This window comes from Pelobates fuscus, chromosome 9 (genome assembly GCF_036172605.1).
Source record: "Pelobates fuscus isolate aPelFus1 chromosome 9, aPelFus1.pri, whole genome shotgun sequence".
Lineage (NCBI taxonomy): Eukaryota > Metazoa > Chordata > Amphibia > Anura > Pelobatidae > Pelobates > Pelobates fuscus.
The window spans coordinates 79,292,924-79,314,651 of NC_086325.1; the positions used below are offsets into that span (position 1 = coordinate 79,292,924).

The following is a 21,728-nucleotide window of genomic DNA, read 5'->3' on the forward strand; positions in this document are numbered from 1 at the left end:
AACACTAGGGGAGGGGAGACCACTAAGGGGCAGGGGAGAGCTCTATGGGATCCAAGGGAGAGCCATAGTTCATATGGCAGATCATATGGGTGGGGCATTGTGATGTCACATGGGGGGGAGGAGAAATTTTTATTTTACCTAGGGCGGCAAAATCCTTGTACCGGCCCTGGATCCAGTGAAACCATGTGGTAACTTTTTTGTCTGACATTTGATTAATGGATAATAATCCCATCTCCTGTACCTATTGGTAATTCTAAGTTGTTCATTGTTTGATAGAGATGTCCCGAACAGTTCGCCAGGAACTGTTCGCCGGCCAACATAGCTTGTTCGCGGGCGCCGCGGCCGGCGAACATATGCGATGTTTGGTCCGCCCCCTATTCGTCATCATTGAGTAAACTTTGACGCTGTACCTCACAGTCAGCAGACACATTCCAGCCAATCAGCAGCAGACCCTCCCTCCCAGACCCTCCAACCTCCATGACGAATAGGGGGAGGACCGAACATCGCATATGTTCGCCCGCCGCGGCGACCGCGAACAAGCTATGTTTGCCGGCGAACAGTTTTCGGCGAACTGTTCGGGACATCTCTATTGTTTGAGTAAGTGTATTCAGTGTAGTGGACAATCCACTGCAAATTCTAATGCTTGTTCATAGTGTGACTCCAATGATTGAGTGAGAAATGTAATGTCTCCAAACTCTTCCAGATTGGATATTTTACAAGTTATAGGATTGCTAGGCCTGTGTTTATTTTATGAGGGGATGAAGCTCAGCTAATTTGACTCTAAGGACATGGTTCTTTAAGAAGAAATTTAGAATGGAAGCATTTAAAGATGTATAGAAATACTTTGAAATTTTATTTTTCATGTTGATCCTGCCTAATCAGAAGACCAGACTTTAAGACTGGACATGAAACAGGCCAGAACCGGGAGTAAGTTTTCTTTGTATGAGGATAAAATATTTGTTATATATCCCAGACTCCTAGGAACCTCACCTGGTCAGCTCACCATTTAAATGGAAAGCTTGAGCTGCTGTGTGCTGTACAACTCCTGGTTAATTAATATACAATGAATTGCAAAATTATTCAGATCCTTCACCAATTATTAAATTTTAGTGAAAAACATCTATATATTGAACATTTGTCCTGTGTAATATTTTAGCTGAATATATTTAAGTTAATTTAAAGTGACATTGGATTTATGTTGAAAAATATTAAGAAGAAAACCAAAAAATATGGAATTTGCAAAAATGCTCAACTTTCAATGTTTACACTTGTGAAAGTGGTTTTAATGCTGTGACTGAACAGTGTAAGTGTTATAAGTCTTTATCAGATTATACACAATAATTACAAACATTTTTTGGTATGCGCCCTTTACATTTTATAACACTGGCCTTGTTTTTCTGCTTGATTTACATCATATCTATGAAGATAAAATGCTTTATATTTTATATATAGCCACTGGAGAAGACATTCCCCTTCTCAGCATTAACTCCTCCAACAGTGAAAGGACCAGGAAATGCCTAGTCTCCTGGTCTGTGATTTTTAGTAACCTAATTTTAATAATCGTGGACTTTGAAGGCAAACTTTTTCAGAGCTGAAGGGGCCAGGGGACACCAAGACAATGCTAATGCAATCAGAACAAGTATCATAAACCACTGACTCACCAGCCAATGACACGACTTGCTATTTCCTCCAGAATTTAGCTGCAATGAACATTCAGATCATGATATATTAACTTATTAGCTATATTACTGTTTCTGAAATAACTTCTGTATGATAATAAATTAATACTACCAAATACTACTCACTACCAAAACTGCGTACAGCTAATTGCTTTTTTCAAAATATATTTTATAGTACACATCTGCTCTGACACACGATGCAGTCCTAGTGATAGCCGAGGCATTTCGATACCTAAGAAGACAGAGAGTGGATGTTTCAAGAAGAGGTAGCGCTGGAGACTGTCTGGCAAATCCTGCAGTACCTTGGAGTCAAGGAATCGACATAGAAAGAGCATTAAAGATGGTAATGATAGAGGATGATATTTGTATTTAATATTTTTAATTGTGATTCACTTTTCTCTTCTGCTTATCTGTCCATTTCATCTACCTTTGTGCTGTGATGACAAAGGAAGTAGAGTCAATCGGTTCAGTCCTTTCACTCACACAGGTTATACACAAAGGATGTCCAACTGCAGCTGGCTTAACAGCTGGCTTAATAGGTTTTCATCCTTGTAAATTAGTTTACTTACTGCTACCAGTGTGAATTTGGGCTGGAGGTAAGAACAGCGTGATATGATGGGTTTGGCCTGTGCTAACTTGGCGCCTGAAACATAGCTTCTGTGCTAGTTACCTATAGCTCTCTGGTGCCTTGAAGAGTTTTAGAATGTATTTAACTCAACATCATTTTAGGGATATTTATTTATGATTTAGTATGATCTATTATCTTATATATAATAGCGCAGATATTTAGTGTTTAACCCCTTCAGGACGGAGTCAATAGTACACGTTCTGATTAAAACAAAACGTAAACAAAAACTGGAATTTGCGCTAAATGTCTGTTCAATCGTAATTCACCGCTGTCACATTAAGTGCACCCACACTTATTATATATAATTTTGTTCAGGGGAAACAGGGCTTTAATTTAACATTAACTATTCATATATGGAACATAATTTATTATGAATAAAATAAAAAAAAATGTGAGAAAATAAGATTATTTTTTTTAATTTGTATTTCCGTCTGACATTTTAACTGTGAATGTCATAATACTGTTAGATTTTACTGCAACAAAAATGCACATATTTGTAATCAGCGATGTCTCACGAGTTCAACAGTTCCCCCCATTAACAGGTTTTAAGGTGTTTTGGAAAGTTACAAGGTCAAATATAGATTAGTAATGTTACCTTTGAGACAGTGTGGTAGCCCAGGAATGAGAATTACCCCCATAATGGCATACCATTTGAAAAAGTAGACAACCCAAGGTATTGAACGTGGGGTATGTTTAGTCTTTTTTAGTAGCCACTCAGTCACAAACACTGGCCAAAGTTAGCGTTCATATTTGTTTTTGTGTGAAAAATGCAAAAAACTAATATTTGGCCAGTGTTTATGACTAAGTGGCTAATAAGAAAGACTGGACATACCCCATTTGCAATACCTTGGGTTGTCTACTTTAGCAAATGGTATGCCATCATGGGGGTAATTCTCATTCCTGGGCTACCATACGCTCTCAAAGGCAACATAACCAATCTGGCAAATTTCAATGTAAAAAAAATGAAATGCAAGCCTTATATGTGACTCTCTAACTTTCCAAAACACCATAAAACCTGTACATGGGGGGTACCGTTATTATCGGGCGACTTTACTAAACACAAATATTAGTGTTTCAAAACAGTAAAACATATCACAACAATAATATAGTCCATAAAAGTGCAGTTCGTTTGTAAAAAAATGCAAAAAACTTCACTTTTACTTAAAATATCATTGTTGTAATACAATTTACCAGTTTGAAACACTAATATTTGAGTTCAGCGAAGTCTCCCGAGTAAAACAGTACCCCCTATGTACAGGTTTTTTTGTGTCTTGGAGAGTTACAGGGTCAAATATAGTGCGTGCAAATTAAATTCTCTGCACTTTCTCTCTATGTTGTCAGGCATGTCAATCAAATTTTAATTAATCAAATCACATAATTATGTTAATTATGTTAAACGATTACTTAAATACACACGTTTAATATATATGCATTTATAGGTATTTAAATTCTACGTGTATAGTAATGTAATCTTTTATGTAATTATATGTATTTATCTATATATATATATTTGCGGTTATTTGTATTTTATATATAGATAGATATATATAGAATGTCATTCTAAGTGTATTTTGTTACCGATATATATATATTAATAATAAAATACAGTTAGAATGAAATTACATATGAATATATAATTTATATAAAATTTTGTTTCGAATGTTTTTTTTTTTTATTTATTATTGTAATTATACGTATATATATATAATATATGTGTATATATCTATTATATATAATATATGTATATTATATATATGTAACGTCATTCTAAGTGTATTTTAATACTAATATATGTACTTATATTAATATTAAAATACACTTTGTATGACGTTACATATATATAATATGTATATATATTATATATATAATATATACACATATATTATATATATATATATATATATATATTTATTTATTTTATTTTAAAATATGTTTAATATTTTTTTTTTACTTTCCCACCAGCCTGTGATTTTAGACAGTCCCCCTGCTGGCAGATCCACAGCCAGCTATAGGGGGCCATGTGATCGCTCTTTGAGAGCAATCACATGGCCCCCGGGGGCTTCTTTTGCCGTGGGGGGGCTGCCTGGGCTGTGAGGCAGTCCTCCCGAAGCGGAGCGCCGGGAAGGTAAGTATCCCGGGCGCTCCAGGGCTCAAAGCCATTACGGCGTTCTATGCCGCCGCAGCGGCTTTAAAGACCACTTAAAGCGGGACGGCATAGAACGCCGTAACGGCGGGAAGGGGTTAATATCACTTTAGTGCTTAATAACTACTGTAGTGGTTATGGTGCTAGAAGTGTTCCTTTAAGTATATATTTTCTATATAACTTTTAACAATGACTAAAATAGTATTTCCATTTTTTCCCCTTAAATAAGACATCCCCCCGAAAATAAGCCCTAGCTTAGTTTCAGGGGATGCTCGTAATATAAGACCTACCCAAAAAATAAGCCCTAGATGAGATCGTCACCAGTTCACTAATCTATTGTTGGGGATGTTTCCCCATACATAGATTTGTGGAATTCCATGGGCTAGTAAGGTAATCTGTGTTCGGGGAAATTAAGAATAAGACATGCCCTGAAAATAAGCCATAGTGCGTTTTTTTGAGCAAAAATTAATATAAGACCGGTCTTATTTTCAGTAAAAAACGGTATAGCATGTGTATCCCTAGGAGAGGCAGTCCCTATTTTTGGCCCAAATTCCTCTGTCTCTTTTTTCTATCCTAATGTCCCTATTTTCTAGGAACTCTATATTGTTAGTGTGTCTGAGTGTATAACAGAGTTCCACATCTACAATACTCACTGGAATGTGTCATGAATGTGTTTAGAAATGACAAAAGAGATTGGTCCTTAAGGTGTTAAAAATTATAGCCGATGGAACTGAAAATACAACCTGCTGTTCACAGTTTAGCTGAGCTTCAAGGGAAGTTCCTGGAAAAAAAATACCTAGTTAAAAATAGACTTCCAAGTGAGCACTTATTTTAACATCTTAACAGTAAAAAAAATTTTTTACATCTTAACAGTAGGAATTAACAGCTGTATAGTCTTTCTATAGACTACTCATTATATTTTGTTATATGGGCACAAAGCTCGGAGTGCAGTTGCTGCTTTTTAATTAGTTTTGGTCCACTCGCCATTTAAAGGGAGCACAGATCACCGGGTTCTAGGCAGAGAAATATGTTTTCATCCTGGGACAGCTCTGATTCAAATCTGAAGAATAATCTAAGATGACATTTCCTGTGAATTAATGAATACATAACTCTAATCACAACATACAAAGAATAGCATGATGTAAGCTACTTTGTGCAGATGTACATTTTACAGATTTAGCTCTTACATTTTTTTTCATTGCATTAAAAATGGAAAGTAAACATGGAGATAACAGATTGTAAAAGGTTTGTGAAGCATGAACATCTTCAGTCTGAATCTTGTATTTCAGTTTCACAGCACAAACTGATTCTTATAAAAAGAGACATGTTTTCAGTGCTGAGCATCAAAGAGGTCTGTGCTCACTGAATAAAGCATGATATGCTGCATTATCCATTGGTTCACGATGGAACAATCAATTTTGTACACAACATCTGGCTAATATAAAAGGCCTTAATGTCAATCATGTTTAATCCTCATATTGCAGTTCAAAAGTATTAGTGCATATGTACTGATAGAATTGTTCCGAATTTCGCACTGTTCCTAAAATTAGTCCCCATTGTCACCATATCTGTTAAAAATATTTGCAAAAACTTTAAAAGAAACACAAAATTTGGTAAAATTTCAACCCTATGGAATACATGCTTGAAAAGAGATGTATACAATTTAGAAAATATTAAAAAATTATCAAAAAAACATACAGGATTTTAGCATATTGCTATATAAAAGGAACTACATATCTTGTAAATACCGCTACGGAATATGTTGGCGCTATATAAATCACAATAATAATAATAATAATAATAATAATACTAGTGAGATAGTTCAGTGGCATCTGCAAGGTCAAGATAAGCCGTTCACAAACATGTTAAAATGACTACATTTAAAGGGACACTGTAGGCACCCAGAACACTTCATTTCATTTAAGTGGTCTGGGTGCAATGTCCCATGTCCCTTAACCCTAATTCTGAGAAACTGCAATAATTACCTCTGAGGGTTAACTCCACCTCTAGAGTGACTTCCTGAATTGAAACGGACCTTTGGTCCGGTATCTGACATCCTCACGCTCTGCATGAGGACTTCCAGCGTCAGATTTTTTTCCCCATAGGAAAGCATTGTATAATGCAGGGGTAGGCAACCTTCGGCTCTACAGATGTTGTGGACTACATCTCCCTTGATGCTTTGCCAGCAATATGGCTGTAAAAGCATTATGGGAGATGTAGTCCAAAACATCTGTAGAGCCGAAGGTTGCCTACCCCTGGTATAATGGAAACATTCATAATCCTAATGCGAGTGCGCATGCACATTTGGCCTCCCCTGCTGGCCAACGTCCGCGAGGTAGGAGCGTGGGTAGAGCCTGACCCAGCGCCGAGCTACACTAAAGGTGCTCTAACCCCTTCAGTGCCATGGGAGGGGGGGGCACGAAGGAAGGGAGACTGTAGGATACTATAGTGCCAGGAAAATGGCTTTGTTTTCCTGGCACTATAGAATCCTTTTAAGTTTAACAGTAACATGTAGCACTCAGGATTTAGTAGGAAAATAATAAAAAAAACTGAATTTACCTTAAATGTCCATTATAAATAAATACTGAATAATAATAATAATTATTATTATTATTTACAATTTTTAGTATATCTATTATTATTATTATTATTATTTACAATTTTTAGTATATCTATTATTATTATTATTATTATGAGGATTGGCAGAGAAGCTGATATACAGCTTTTGAAACATATACATTTTAAAACGGAGGCGTGAAATTTCTCACCGCAAAGTTAAATTTGCAAAACATGGCAGATGTCACTGTATGAGTATTCCTGGAAAAGCACCTACGACCTGGCTGTTAGTAAATATATATTGTGTACTTAACAGAATCTGCAAAACAGTTAATATTCAGAAAAGGATCTTTTCTCCTGAGCTATCTTGCAAATGTATAAATTAGGAGACATTTGTCCATCTCCATAACTTCTCTAAGGGAAAGGTCAACCTCTGATTTGATAGTAGTAAACCAGATTGAGATTTACTGTAGAATTGTTAAAATTCCTACCCTTCTTATTAACACTTGAAAAAAAAAACATTTAATGGGATATTGCCATTGGCAATGTGTGTAAATGTAGAATAAAAAAAAAAAAAAAAAAAAACATCAACAGACAGCAATATTGGAATCACAAGTAAATCGGTAAAATCCCTTTGTGACACAACCAGTACCTTTAATAGTGCGTATAAAGGTAGACAGAAACAAACATGGAACCACAGGGAGACTTTCTCTAGTCCTCTGTCCTCTGGTCCACGCTGATAAAGAACAAGGCTGCTTAGTAGCATCCTTTGATATGTGGGTTTCTGCAAGTACCAAGTGTACAAAATGGAGATATAATGCGGGTTCTCAGCTCACATTTCCTACGTCTAGCTATCTTTAGAGACTGTTATTGAAAAAAATTAAGACAAAGCTTACTACTGAGAGAGGTTAAAGCCAGAGACAATTTGTGTCCTCTGGTCTACATTGATAAAGCACAATACTGCTTCCGAGTTGGTCAATGTAGCATTCCGCTGATATGTGAGTTTCTACATCTACCAAGTATTCTAAATGAAGAGATCATTGGGTGGGTGTTCTGCTTGCATTGCCTCATTTTAGCTATCTTTAGAGATACTTATAGCTGTTGATTGAGACAAACCTGCATCCACTGAGCGAGGTGATGGGCAGAGACAGTTTTGTTCTTCTGGTCCATGTTGATAAAGCACCACACTGCTTATGAGCTGACAAAGATAACTTTTAGCTGACGTGGAGCTCTGCAGGTACCAAGTATTGCATTTTAAAATATCATGTCAGCCTCAATTACTGGTTGTGGAGATAATATGAAAAACATGAATTCCCATGGTTTATTAAATTAGCAATAATAGTTAATGAAAATTAATTTAATGAAATAGTCATATTGTAGTACTAAATATGGAACAAATTGCTACCTTTCACTGTAATTTAGTGTGCTATACCATTACGGATTATTATTGTTATTGTTATTATAGCTACATAATAATTATAATAATTCAATTATATATAGCTTCTTTTTTTTTTTGCACCTGGAAATACATGTTGAAGTCATCACAGCAACAGCATGATCATCTGCATACTCATTAGAAATAAAACAAAACATGCAGCCCAGAGCGTCAATTTAATTTCATGCAAGAACGATTGTGCATGCATCACCTTGTAGTATATAATCACACAAACAATTAACTGTATCACAGTGCAAATATAGCATGTTATTATGAAATATCACCGTGGTTAATGGACCTTGCAAACTTGGTGACAATGGTTTGACAAAAACATGCAGTTTATGATTTAACCCACAAAGAGCTAAAGTGGCCAGCTGAATGTTATATTCATACATGTGCCTCACTGTGCAAAATCTAGATATCCTAATACTGTTTCCTTCGTTCTTCCAGAATGCCCTGCTATACCTACAAAAAAAATGTTGTACGTGCATACGAGTGCGTGCATGAACAAACTGATTTGTTATATATTTGTATACTCTAAAGAGAATAACAAGAAGAGTTTAGAAGAACTGTATTCTTTCTTAATGAGTATGTTGTATACACTACTTAGGTACAAGTGCAAGGTATGACTGGGAATATTCAATTTGACACTTATGGCAGAAGAACAAACTACACTATTGATGTCTATGAGATGACGGCCACTAAACCACGGAAGGTAAGTGTACAGCCAATCAGGTATTAGTCATTTTTGCTTAATATAACTGTATCTTATAGTCAGAAGTGTAAAGCAGTTTTGTTTCAGTTTTATTTCTAAAAACACACTTGGATTTTTTATTTTTTGGTTCTTATTTAAAATAAATATATATATATATATATATATATATATATATATATATATATATATATATATATATATATATATATATATATATCCAATGGCACTACACTTCTTGATTCCCACAATTTAGAGAGCTAAATGTTATAACAGGGATATAGAGCAGAGAATGCGGACTACAAGCACACTATCACAGCAAAGGGTTTGTAAGCTTGTGCCCGCAGTCAGATAAACCTGTTTTCCCTAACCAAAGATAACTTTAAACAATTATAATAGTAATAGTCAGAGCATTCAGGAATTATTCACTAATTTGTGTATAGTTGAAAGTGGTTTCAAAGAGAATTTGCACTATAACCATTGGAAATAGTTTTCCTAATTTTTCCCCAAATATGAATAATTTGTTTCTATTTCCAACCATTGAGTAATCTTTTGTATCTGCCCAGTCTTATAAAAAAAATATGCTCTGAAAAAACTGTTAACTAGTAACACATAGAGTAAAATGGGATAGTTGGTAAAAATGAACAGAACTTCTAATTTACCCGAGAGTGTCCTCTCTTGATCCTCAATATGTCCACTTCCACACCCTTCCCTTCTATTACCCTTTCAGGATTAATTAGCAAGGTATATATTTAGATACACATAATTTTAGGGACAATGCATCCCATGTTACTGGGTGCCATATTGCTTTTCTAATTTACATGTATTATAGCTTGTGGTAAAACTAAAATGATGTATGTGTTTCAACAATAATATTTTATGATGAATAAGGACACTGTGTGCTAAAAGAAAGCAGACTGCAAAAATTATTAGTTTAAATGTAAGAAATAGAAATAGAAATGTGTCTTCCACTTCATCTCAAAATAATTGTCCTCTATTTAAATGTCTGGAATATTCAGTGGAAGAAAAGGCACTGAAAACTTAAGGGCATATGTAAAAATAAGAAAAATTGTTTCATAATCACTATAAATAGTTATAAAAAACATTATTGACAAACCTTACAAGACTTATCAAAACCTTACACAAGTTATTGTACCCCATAGACAGGGGGGTCTGCACCCCCTGGTATTCAAACATAGGGAATATCCTGGAGAATTATAGTACCAGGTAGGAATTAAGGTCTTAATAACCAAATCTATAAAAAAAAACAAGTCTAGACGAATACATGTCGAGATTTAGCATTTCCAAATCAGAACCCTGTCAAAGGCATAAATTCTAGACACCAAACTGGCCCTGGATTTCCACATACTGCTGAATGGAAACATTCATACCCTGCTATCACACAGGGAGGAAAAATTAAACTGAAAATCACAACATTCTTCGGAAATATGTATTTATTAAAAACAGAATTCTCGCTGATTCATCTTGCCTTGTGTGCTACTTACCTGCCGTTAAAGGAAACACAAACAATATCTCTCGGCAAAAAAAGCATGAGTTTAGTAGAGAAACATGAATTTGTTATGAAAACACTGTAACAATGACTACGTAGAGCAAATATCAGACTCTCGACTGCATCTCACACTGTGAAAGGCTGTTTAATACATTAATGATACATTTCAGGAGAGGTAGATATTATAGGGCAAAGGCAAGAAGGAGCACATCATTCAGATACTAGTGAAAGCATATCAGGATGGACCAGAGAAATTGCGGCAACTACTAATTATAAGTAGGAAATTTAAGCCAACATCAGGACACATGTTCAGAGATAAAATATACTGTAAATAGTACAAATGATGGCAAACATTACAATAAAAATGATTAGAGACTGTTGATCAACATAAGTAGGTAATATGTAATAGGCAGGATGCCATTGAGAAGGTGATAACCAGTGGCACAGGATACATTGTGGCAACAGACATATAAATAAGAAGAATTGCAGACAATTGCCTTTATTAGAACAAAACAACTACACACTTACTACATACTTACTCTGACCTTATCGTCAGATAGTGATGAAGGTTTGAAACATACATGGTGGTATAAATAAAAGAGGCATGCAGAGGTAGTAATATGATGTAAGTGCTGTTTTCTGGATCTTCAGGGAAATAGGCCCTGGACAGTGGACCGCTGTCATCCCATCAGGGAGAGAGGTAGTTTAGACCCCAGTCAAGAAAGGGGCTACCCAGGGAGGCAACTCTTACGTATGTGCTGTTTAATGAGTATTCAGTGATTAGAGGCTAAACCCTGGCTGGGCCTACAAAGAAATTGGCCTGGTGTGCATAAAAAAAATCTAGGCCTCTAAAACAGACTCTTTCCATAATGCTGGGAAGAACCGGAAAAAGGACTGCCTGATGGGGAAGGCTGGATTTCTATTGATCAATTTTTAGAGTTCTATTCCCTATTCTTTCTGCTGTGTCGGAAGGAGCCATGTTTGATCCAAAAAAAAAATATATATGATAAAACAGGGGGCTGACTGCACTCACATAAACATGCATAAATGGGGTGCTGCTGGGAGCCAATAAGTACAATAAAAATGAAAATCCAGCGCACTCCCTTATCTACTAAACAGCTACTTTGGTGCTGACAGATTTTGCTAGTTTTATTAAAAACACCTAATCTAGGCAAATAATAATGGGGGTTTAGTTACATTATATAATCATAGATTGCCTAAGCCTGCCACAATGTCAATGTACCCCATATTTGGCAGGTCCTACTCTAACAGTCAAATGTCTGCTAAATGAGCTACTTACTTGGGGGAAAAATTCCATCTCAAGTTCAGTACAAGGCTAAATAGGGCCCTATGATGAGGCACCTGTGACAGAGAGGGGAGCAAAACATGTCAGCACCAAAGTTGCTGTTTAGTAGGTAAGGGAGTGTGCTGGATTTTCATTTTTATTGATCCAAAAAAATGTACATTTATGTGGCAGAGTTTTAAAAGTCAAGAAAATATTGTATTTGTTTCAACTGTGACTGATTCACTTACAGAACTTTACCAAAGAACCACAGAGCTCTCACCTGTCCCGCTTTTGGTTGACAATCCTAGTGTCTGTGCAGCAGACAATAGGATTATGCATGGTCCTGTCTGTCAGCCTGGCATGCTTGATGCTAGACTGAAACAACCTTTCTGTCGATGAGAATGACCACTTGATGGTCTCTCCCATTGTTGATGTTGCATCACTGGTGAAAACCCTTTGAAGGCCCATCCACCCATCCCAATTTCATACCTCCCAATGTTGGGAAGAATGCAACTATGTATATCTTTTTGAGAAGTAGTTTGTCTTACTCCTATCTCTGCAAACTGTTTAAATTCCTATTGGTAAAAAAGTATATTGTTTGAGTAAAGTGTGTCTATTAACCCTTCATTGCTAGTGCAGTAAGTAGTAATGTGAAAAAATACTAAATATTTAGCAGGTAATACATTATTTTATAATCATTTGTTCACAGGTTGGGCATTGGAATGAATACGAAAGGTTTGTGGCGGCTCCTGATCAGCAGCCTGCGAATGACTCTTCTTCAGTTGAAAACAAAACCATTGTAGTCACAACAATTTTGGTAAGACAGTTTTTTATTGTTTTTATTTATTTTTTATTGGTTTTTTTTTTGTTCATCATTTTATTTACCTTGCTTGTTCTTTGCAAAATTATTTCAGAGAGCATTATACTTATCTAAAATAAATATGGACCAGTGATGGTGGCTAACCTTTGGCTCTGCAGTTGCTGTGGACTACATTTCTCATGATGTGATGACAGTCAAATGACTGGCTCATCAGCACAGAAAAGATATCCACATTGGAGTTAAAGTTTATCCATCACTGATCTAGACTGAGTGTTCTATCCCATTAATGAACGCAATTTTTTTTATAGAAGATAATATCACTTTCTCTGTGACTATTCCATCCTCCAAGTGTTTGAAATAATGCAGTGCTTAATAAGACCATACAGTAATAGAACACAACAAAGAAATTTTGCAAGATAATTTCATTATCTGGAAATGCTCCTAACTTTAAGAAAACATTCTATTGTCTTTTCAACACGGGGCATGCGAACAAAAGATTGGAAAGCTGGTAGAATCTAATAAATAAAGTTAGATGTACTTTAACAATTTTCAGTTTTTGCATTTAATGACATTAGATGCCATTGTGGATTCAAGCTGAGGCCATTTATGGTGCAAAATATGTGTGGGTACCCTATTGTCACCCTAGTGCTCTCAGCTTGTCATTGTAATTCAATGTTGGGTAAGCTGATGTGTGAGTTCATTATTGCATTAGCTGAGCTTCAGGTGAGAATCCGGAGTAAACTTTCTAGAGGTTTGGCTATTTTTTAGTTTTCACTCAATCAAAATTATGAAAATTTCACCCAAAGACTATCTATAGTGTGAATAGTGCATAGTTTTCCTTTTCTATTAAAAACTTCTAATATCAACTGATTATAATTATTTTCAGCTCATATTCCCCACTGTGGTGTAATTATATATGTTTAAAAATTCAACATATTTTAAATACAATTCAGACATTTTTAAACATAAATCAGACTTACTTGCTGCTTCTATAAGAAGTTCAATTGCCTGCAAAATTGTTCAACAGTAAAAGTGCCTCTTGTACTTTTAATTTGACTCGTTAATAATAATAATTACACTAACACTTTCATCGCCAGTTTAGAATGCTACAGAAAGGAGATACAATCGAATTAGGAACTGCCAGAGTATTAAAATGTGTGGGTTTGAATTTAGTAAACCATTTGTGTAAATTGAGCAAAGAAGCTTAAAGGATCCCTATAGTGTCAGGAAAACAAACTCGTTTTCCTGACACTATATGATCCTTAGTGTCCCCCCACCCTCAGGGCCCCCCGCCCGCTGGGCTGAAGGGGTTAAAACCCCTTCAGCCACTTAGCTTTATCCAGCGCCGGGCTCCCTCGGCGCTGGTGGCCTCTCCTCCCCCTCCGACTTCAGCTCCCAAGTGGAGCCGAATGCGCATGAGGGGCCAGAGCCACGCGCACGTTAAAAATTAAAAACGCCCATAGGAAAGCATTTCTCAATGCTTTTCTATGTACGTTCTGAGTGCTCAATGCGATTTTCGCATTGAATGTCGCAGAAGCACCTCTAGCGCCTGTCAGGAATACAGCCACTAGAGGCTGGATTTACCCTGCATTGTAAACATAGCAGTTTCTCTGAAACTGCTATGTTTACAGCTGAAGGGTTAAAACCTGGGGGACCTGGCACCCAGACAACTTCATTAAGCTGAAGTGGTCTGGGTGACTATAGTGGTCCTTTAACAGAACACTCTAAATTTAAACACGAGGAAGTGTCAATGAGAGTTCACTACACAAAAAAACCTGGTGAGACAATGATGAGGCAGGATCCTGCTATAGCGCAGAGCTCATAGCCCAGCATCGAATGTTCGTTTCGTATTGTGCAGGTATTTATAATAAATAAGTAGATCTTCTAATTTAGGCATAAAAAGAAGGGTGGGTTTAGACTTCTGGGGAATCCCAAAGTTGAAAGCAGTTTGATAAAAAATAAATAAAACAAAGGATCATATATTTAGCTTTCTTACAATAAGCTGCGTTGTTTTGGTGCTTCAAGAGTCTCTTTACAGTGCATTTTAAAAAGTTTTGTTAATTAAGCACTAACATTTTAAATCGTTATTCAATATTTAGCATTATTTTAAAATAAATATAACCTTATTATGCAACAGGCATTTAGAACGCACATTTTATCTCCTACTAATTTCTGCAACAGTAATGAAACAAGGTACAAGAGAGCAAACGGGCTTGCTCTTTAACCAAGGACAATTACAAACAAATGCATCAAGCGGAGCAGAAATAATTATAATGCAGCCTCGCTGTATAAACATTCCATAAATCTTGACATGCAAGATTGCGAAATATAAAGGAAGAGTCAGCACAGAGTGACCGGATTTCTTTATTAAGGTGAAATGAGTATTGTAAATATTTACTGGAAGGCTGCATTTAAATCTGGACAACAGGGTTTTTGTTAGCAGACTCTAAAGAGAAGGTCAGAATAATGATGGTAAACACTGTATTCTATGATTTATTGAAAACATAATATAGCATAATATAGTGTTTTATATGACGTTTAAAGGACAATATTGCCTTGATAGAAATATTTTTATTTATTTTGTTTTATTATTAAAATAGCACACATTAATAAATGTTAGTTAAAGAATGTAACATGCTTCTTCTACTTTACCCTTTGGTCATTTGGATAAAGTAGACAAGGAGAAGGATATGGGTTTGGAAAATATGTTATACTGCTGTATTTGAGAAACACAAATTATAGATTACACGCACTTATATTAAATCTATGTTCCCGATGGTGCCACAAAGACAGAGGTGGCATCACTCCCAACCAACAGGTAATTGAAAAGGATATAAAAAAAATTAGAGAATATGCATGGGTGCACCACAAAATTAATAAGGGGAATGGAAAATGTAAATTACGAAGAAAGAAAAACTGCAATTGTTTACTTTAGAAGGAAAGCAACTCGGGGGGGGGGGAGGGGACATGACAGCATTATACAAATATATACAAGGTTAATACAAACATTTGCCTGACAATCTGTTCATTAAAGGAAAATTGTACAGTGCTCCATAATATTTTTGGCCCCAAGTTGTTAAAGATGTCTTTTGAATTGCAGGGCCCGTTTTGTTTTTGTTTTTTTACTAAATAAGATGTTTTGTAAACTATTTGGTAGTGAAGGGGGTATATCTAAAAATATCTTGTGGAAGATTTAGTCAATAGAGCTTATCTTCTAACCCTGCCTAATCATAGACTTCCCAGTGCAGCTCAATGGGAAGTATTTGCAAGGCAGGTGCTCTAGGCAATTGCCTGCTTCCTGAGCTTCAGAAAGTTACAGGACCGGTTGTCTGATTGACAGTCAGGGGGTGTAACAATTTTAGTTTATAAAAGTGCCAATTTGTATTGAAATCTGCATATTTTGAAAAATGACTAAAAGATAAGTGATTCTGGAGTGGAGTGTTCCTTTAAGTCTCCTTAATGAGAAAGCACTATACAACATGGATTTATTACTAGTAGAAGTGCAAAACAAGAATCAAAACATGGGGTGTTATTGTTTTATGAGCACATTTATTCAGTTGGCTTAACAGGTAAATATAAAACTGTTCATTTTAACTTTCCCATATTTATCTTATTTGTCAACATTGAGTGTTTTTAAAGACATATATAGAGAAAATCATATTTGCTTGCATAATAGACATTATTTTTGGGTGTTTTGCTAATGGCATAATGTGGTATGTTAATCAAATTAAGCTTATTCTGCTATTTTGGATTTTTGCTTTTATACTAAATGATCGAGCAGCAAATTCCTTCATAAATACACAGATTTTGCTGATCCATATGCCTTTCATCTACATTTTAACAAGATTTAAAAGACTAGCCACCAACAGTCAACAAAGCTCTGGTAAATATCTTTCATCCATACTTTTTATTTTTATTAAAGGAAAATCCATATGTAATGAAAAAGAAAAACTATGACCAACTGGATGGAAATGAAAAGTATGAAGGCTATTGTGTGGACCTAGCAAGTGAAATTGCAAAACATGTTGGGATAAAATATAAGTTGTCAATTGTAGAAGATGGAAAATATGGGGCTCGAGACCCAGAAACTAAGATATGGAATGGAATGGTGGGGGAACTTGTATATGGGGTGAGTATATTTAATTACTCTCTAATATGTGTGTTATTAAAGTCAACAAAAATATGACATGTTTATGTTTATTACACACACACACACACACACACATATATATATATATATATATATATATATATATATATATATATATATATATATAACCAAACAATGCCTAGGAAGTGGACACTCAGAGGACTTCTTTAGTTAAAAAGTTAAAAACATTTATGTATGCATAGTCAACATTTCGAACCCACTCTTTCTCGATGTCTCAAGGTCTTGAGAGAGGACCAGGATTAGGTCCGAAATGTTGACTTTGCATTAAGAAAATATTTTTTTTTTTATAACTAAAGAAGTCCTCTAAGTGCCCACTTCCTATGCATTTGTGGTATATATTTGTTTCATTGTGGCTAAGCACAGAGGCATTTGGCTATTATTGATCTATGTCACAATCTTCAATTTAGATAGAAGGAGCGCCCTTTTTTTGGTTTTATATATATAATTTTAATGTCAAGTACAGTATACTTTAGTTATTCTTCAATGTGAAAGCAATTGACAAGAAGGTGATTGCTTAATTCTAGCCACTATCAACTATTGTTTAAAAGGTTATAGGTCAGGGGTAGGCAATCTTCAGCACTCCAGATGTTGTGGACTACATCTCCCATAATTCTCTTACAGCCATAATGCTGTCAGAGGCATCAAGGGACATATAGTCCACAACATCTGAATGTCCAAAGTCTGCCTTCCGCTGGTCTAGGCTCAAAATCTACCAATTTGTAAGTGAATAACTTTAAAAAGAGAGTAAAGTGTCTCCTTAATTAGAATGGCTACATGAAGTTCTAGTGATAAGATGATTTTAATATCTGTATGCTGTTTATTATTCACTTGTAAAGTAAGTGCTGACAAATTCTGAAGCAAGGATATAGTAATTATAGGTAAAATAACAAAAACACTATGACAAACTGAAATAGATTAATACAATTAATATAGGTTTTGAAATCATGGCATGCATTGTTGTACCCTTTCAATCAAAGTCCCCTCAGTATTTAAATATCAGGTTGAAATTTAGGTATTTAGTGTTGTTGAAGCTCTTTGGAATTTGCAGTACCTGGCATTTCTTCTATAACTGATGTGTTCAGAGTTATATTATTCTATCCTTAAAGGAACACTATAGGGTCAGAAACACAAACATGTATTCCTGATCCTATAATGTTAAGTGGCTTGTCGCCTGTTAACCCCCTTAAAAGGTAATAAACCTTATGTGATACGTGCTGCACACACTACCAAACACTCAGTCAGAAAGACTCACAGCCAGATACACACCGTCAGACACGCACTGTAACTGTGTGTCTGTATCTGTCAGTATGTGTGTGTTTGTGTGTATCTCTGTGGTTGTATGTGCATGTATCAGAATATGTATGTATATCTATATCTATAAAATTATTAATGCATCAGAAATACAAATTAAATTTAAAGTTCAAATATTCATATAAAAGGTGTGAGCCTTGCCTTTTCTATTTTTTTAGTGCAGCAAACAGCCAATCATTTCAGAAACAGTATGTAACAAGCGAAGTACAGGGAAACAAATAAAAAAAACAGTTACAATCAAATATGCATTCTATTTTGTTGAGGTTTCTAACCATTTAGAATACAACTAGAATTCAAAAAAATGCCTTGTTGATAATAAAATAATGAAAGCGATGCACATGTCCTTGAATAATGAAAAGTAAAGTAAAGGTAAACACATTCCTACTTTTAATTCCTTTATTTTTTAAGTTTGGTTTTCTCTAAACATATACATATAATTAAATTCAAGGGCTATATTTTTTAAAAAACAATTTAAAAATCATCTTAACCTTTCGGCACCTAAGGGTTGTGCAACTAATTCCAAAGCAGTTTTGAGATAACTAGAAGGTTAAGGTGGCTCTGTCACCTTCTGAGGTCTTTGCACAGTTGCAATGGGTTGCTGGGGAAGGTTGGCTTTACTTACTTAAGCTGTCCCTTGCAACTGTTATCTTCATTCGGGAGATCCTTTTCAGCTCTTGGCTGCTTCATCTGTCAGTGGTGTATTCCCGCACATGAGCAGGGTAAAAAAGACAAACTTTAGGTGTACCCTCTGGGATTTTAATTGGCAGGGACATCTAATAGTATGCTGTACATATGCTTATCAAGGACTAACTGTAGTTTTTGTCTGTAACGTAGATGTTAGCAAACTGGAAGTTGAATAGATAAATCGCTCTGTTTCCCCCCTGACCATCCCTGCCATAATGGGCACTGGACTTTATGTCATAGAATCTTAAATAGGTAACCATTCAAACATGCATAGGTTTCCACACTTCCATAGACCAAGGACCAGTACCATAAGTTCAGATTTATCCAGAAGATGGACATCATAATCCTAAACATCATCATCGTCTTATCTTCTATTCTCAATCCATGTACGTAATCAAGTTGGAATCATGTGTAATTGAGAATCCTGCTGTGTAATCGAAAATCCTGCTGGAATAAAAACTCTTGGCTGCCAGCATCTAATCTTCTGTATTTCGAGCAATATCTGTACCTTTCTTCACTCCAAAGTCAGGTCTTTAGATGAGTCAATGACTTCAGGGGATCTCCATGTAAACACAATGACATTATGAAGTGGACCTAGTAATTAAAGGGACCCTATGGGCATTGAAACAAATTTAGATTAATAAAGCAATTCAGGTGTGTAGATCATACCCCTGCAGTTTTAGTGGTCAGTTCTCTGCCATTTAGGAGGTAAATCACTGCTGCTTCTGTTTTTGCAGCAGTCCTAGCCACACCTCCCTTGGCTGTGAAAGACACAGCAGTATAAAAAATGGTTTCATTTTCAATCAGATGGGAACTTGTTTTAGAAGTTTGTATCAAATGGTCTGTAAAATAAAATGTAATCACTCATGCAGGGTCTGCATGGCTAATAACAGAGCAGGAGATAAAAGATTTAAAATTAAACAGAATGTGCAATAAGAAAGTTTAAACATTTGATGTCTCTTAACAGGAAGTGTTTAAGAAGACAATACAACATGCAAGGAGATGTGATTAGGGCTGTATTTAATGCCTAAATGGCATAGAATTGGACAGTGAGACTGCAGGGGTATGTTCTGTACATCAAATCTTCCTTATTAAGGTAAAGTTGTTTTGGTACACAAAGTGTCCCTAATAAGGAGGATTTAGTTGAGAGTACATATTTAACTATAGTTATAAAATCTGACCCAGAAATATTTAAGAATGATGTATTCCTGATGTGGTCTTTATCCACTCAAGCTAAAATTGTTGGGGCATATCATTTTCCACTTGAAAATACATAACCCAACAGTTATGGCTTTTAGGTTAACATTCATTTCATTATTTTTAAATGATACACAAGGTTTAGGGTTTTCTAAATACATATTTACAAATGCTGTTACTTTTTCTAAGACATTTCACTTGCTGAACAATCTTTGTTTAACAGAAAAAAAGTATACACAGGTGGTATGATGAGATAACTATATCACACAAAAATACACAAAAGAGTATTAAACATACAAAGCAAATTGTCTTTGGAACACTGAACTTGTCGCATGACACTAAAATGCACCAATCATTTTCTTTCATGGAAGGATTCTTTTACATCTTTGTAAATTATTATAACTGGTGCAGGAAACATGAAATAACAGGGGTTTTAGATGTTTGCTCAAAATGCCCACAGGTTTATGAGTTTCACAGTAGGTAGGTGGAAACCTTTTATGAAATATCTATTAAATATTCTAACATTAAAAAGTTAACAGATATTACAGAATGAAATAGGTTAACAGCGCTAGCAATAAGGAAGGTACATACGTAATATGGGATACTAGCCAGTGATGTAGCTTAAAAGAAAAAACAAAATACAATAATAGTGCAATATGTCATGGCAATAAAGTGGACAATAAAAGAATGTTGAATCCACACTCACACTTTAAAGAGCTATATAAGCTCGATTTCAAGGGCCTGGACGGAATAATCCCCGTCTAAGGATTTCTTGGTACAACGTGTTCCTGGTAGGCTTAAAGATGTAGACGTTCGTGATATGAAAAACAGATAGAATACACCATATGGTATAGTATGTAGGTATGAATTTCACACAAAAAAGATTATCCTACTTACATATACTAGAGCAAGGACCTGCTCTAGTGTGGAAAGCTTCAGGTGGAACAATCCCCACCTAGGGATATGGTGGACCCAGATGTAGCAGCAAAAAGGTAGTAGATAGGAAGTAGGACAAAGGAGTGACTGGATATATATAATATATATATATATATATATATAGTTTAATCCAACAGATATTAAAAAGTGAAAATACAAACTTTTAAAAACCAGTCAGGATAAAAAGTCAGTGTCCGAGGTTTTTAAAAGGTTGTATTTTCACTTTTCAATATCTGTTGGATTAAAGTATATATATATATATATATATATATATATATATATATATCCAGTCACTCCTTTGTCCTACTTCCTATCTACTACCTTTTTGCTGCTACATCTGGGTCCACCATATCCCTAGGTGGGGATTGTTCCACCTGAAGCTTCCCACACTAGAGCAGGTCCTTGCTCTAGTATATGTAAGTAGGATAATCTGTTTTGTGTCAAATTCATACCTACATACTATACCATATGGTGTATTTTATCTGTTTTTCATATCACGGACGTCTACATCTTTAAGCCTATCAGGAACACGTTGTACCAAGAAATCCTTAGACGGTGATTATTCTGTCCAGGCCCTTGAAATCAAGCTTATATAGCTCTTTAAAGTGTGAGTGTGGATTCAACATTCTTTTATTGTCCACTTTATTGCCATGACATATTG

The 21,728-nt window shown here is 35.4% G+C and overlaps 1 protein-coding gene across 4 annotated transcripts in view; it reads left to right on the plus strand.

Moving 5' to 3' along the window:
- Positions 1–21,728, plus strand: part of GRIA3 (glutamate ionotropic receptor AMPA type subunit 3) — a 306,497-nt gene that overhangs the window by 226,832 nt on the left and 57,937 nt on the right. For all 4 annotated transcript variants that reach the window (XM_063432104.1, XM_063432105.1, XM_063432102.1 and 1 more), the window contains exons 7-10: positions 1,855–2,022; positions 9,052–9,156; positions 12,658–12,765; positions 16,691–16,897. In XM_063432104.1, coding sequence (XP_063288174.1) covers positions 1,855–2,022; positions 9,052–9,156; positions 12,658–12,765; positions 16,691–16,897 — 588 coding nt within the window. The remainder of the gene's footprint in view (positions 1–1,854; positions 2,023–9,051; positions 9,157–12,657; positions 12,766–16,690; positions 16,898–21,728) is intronic.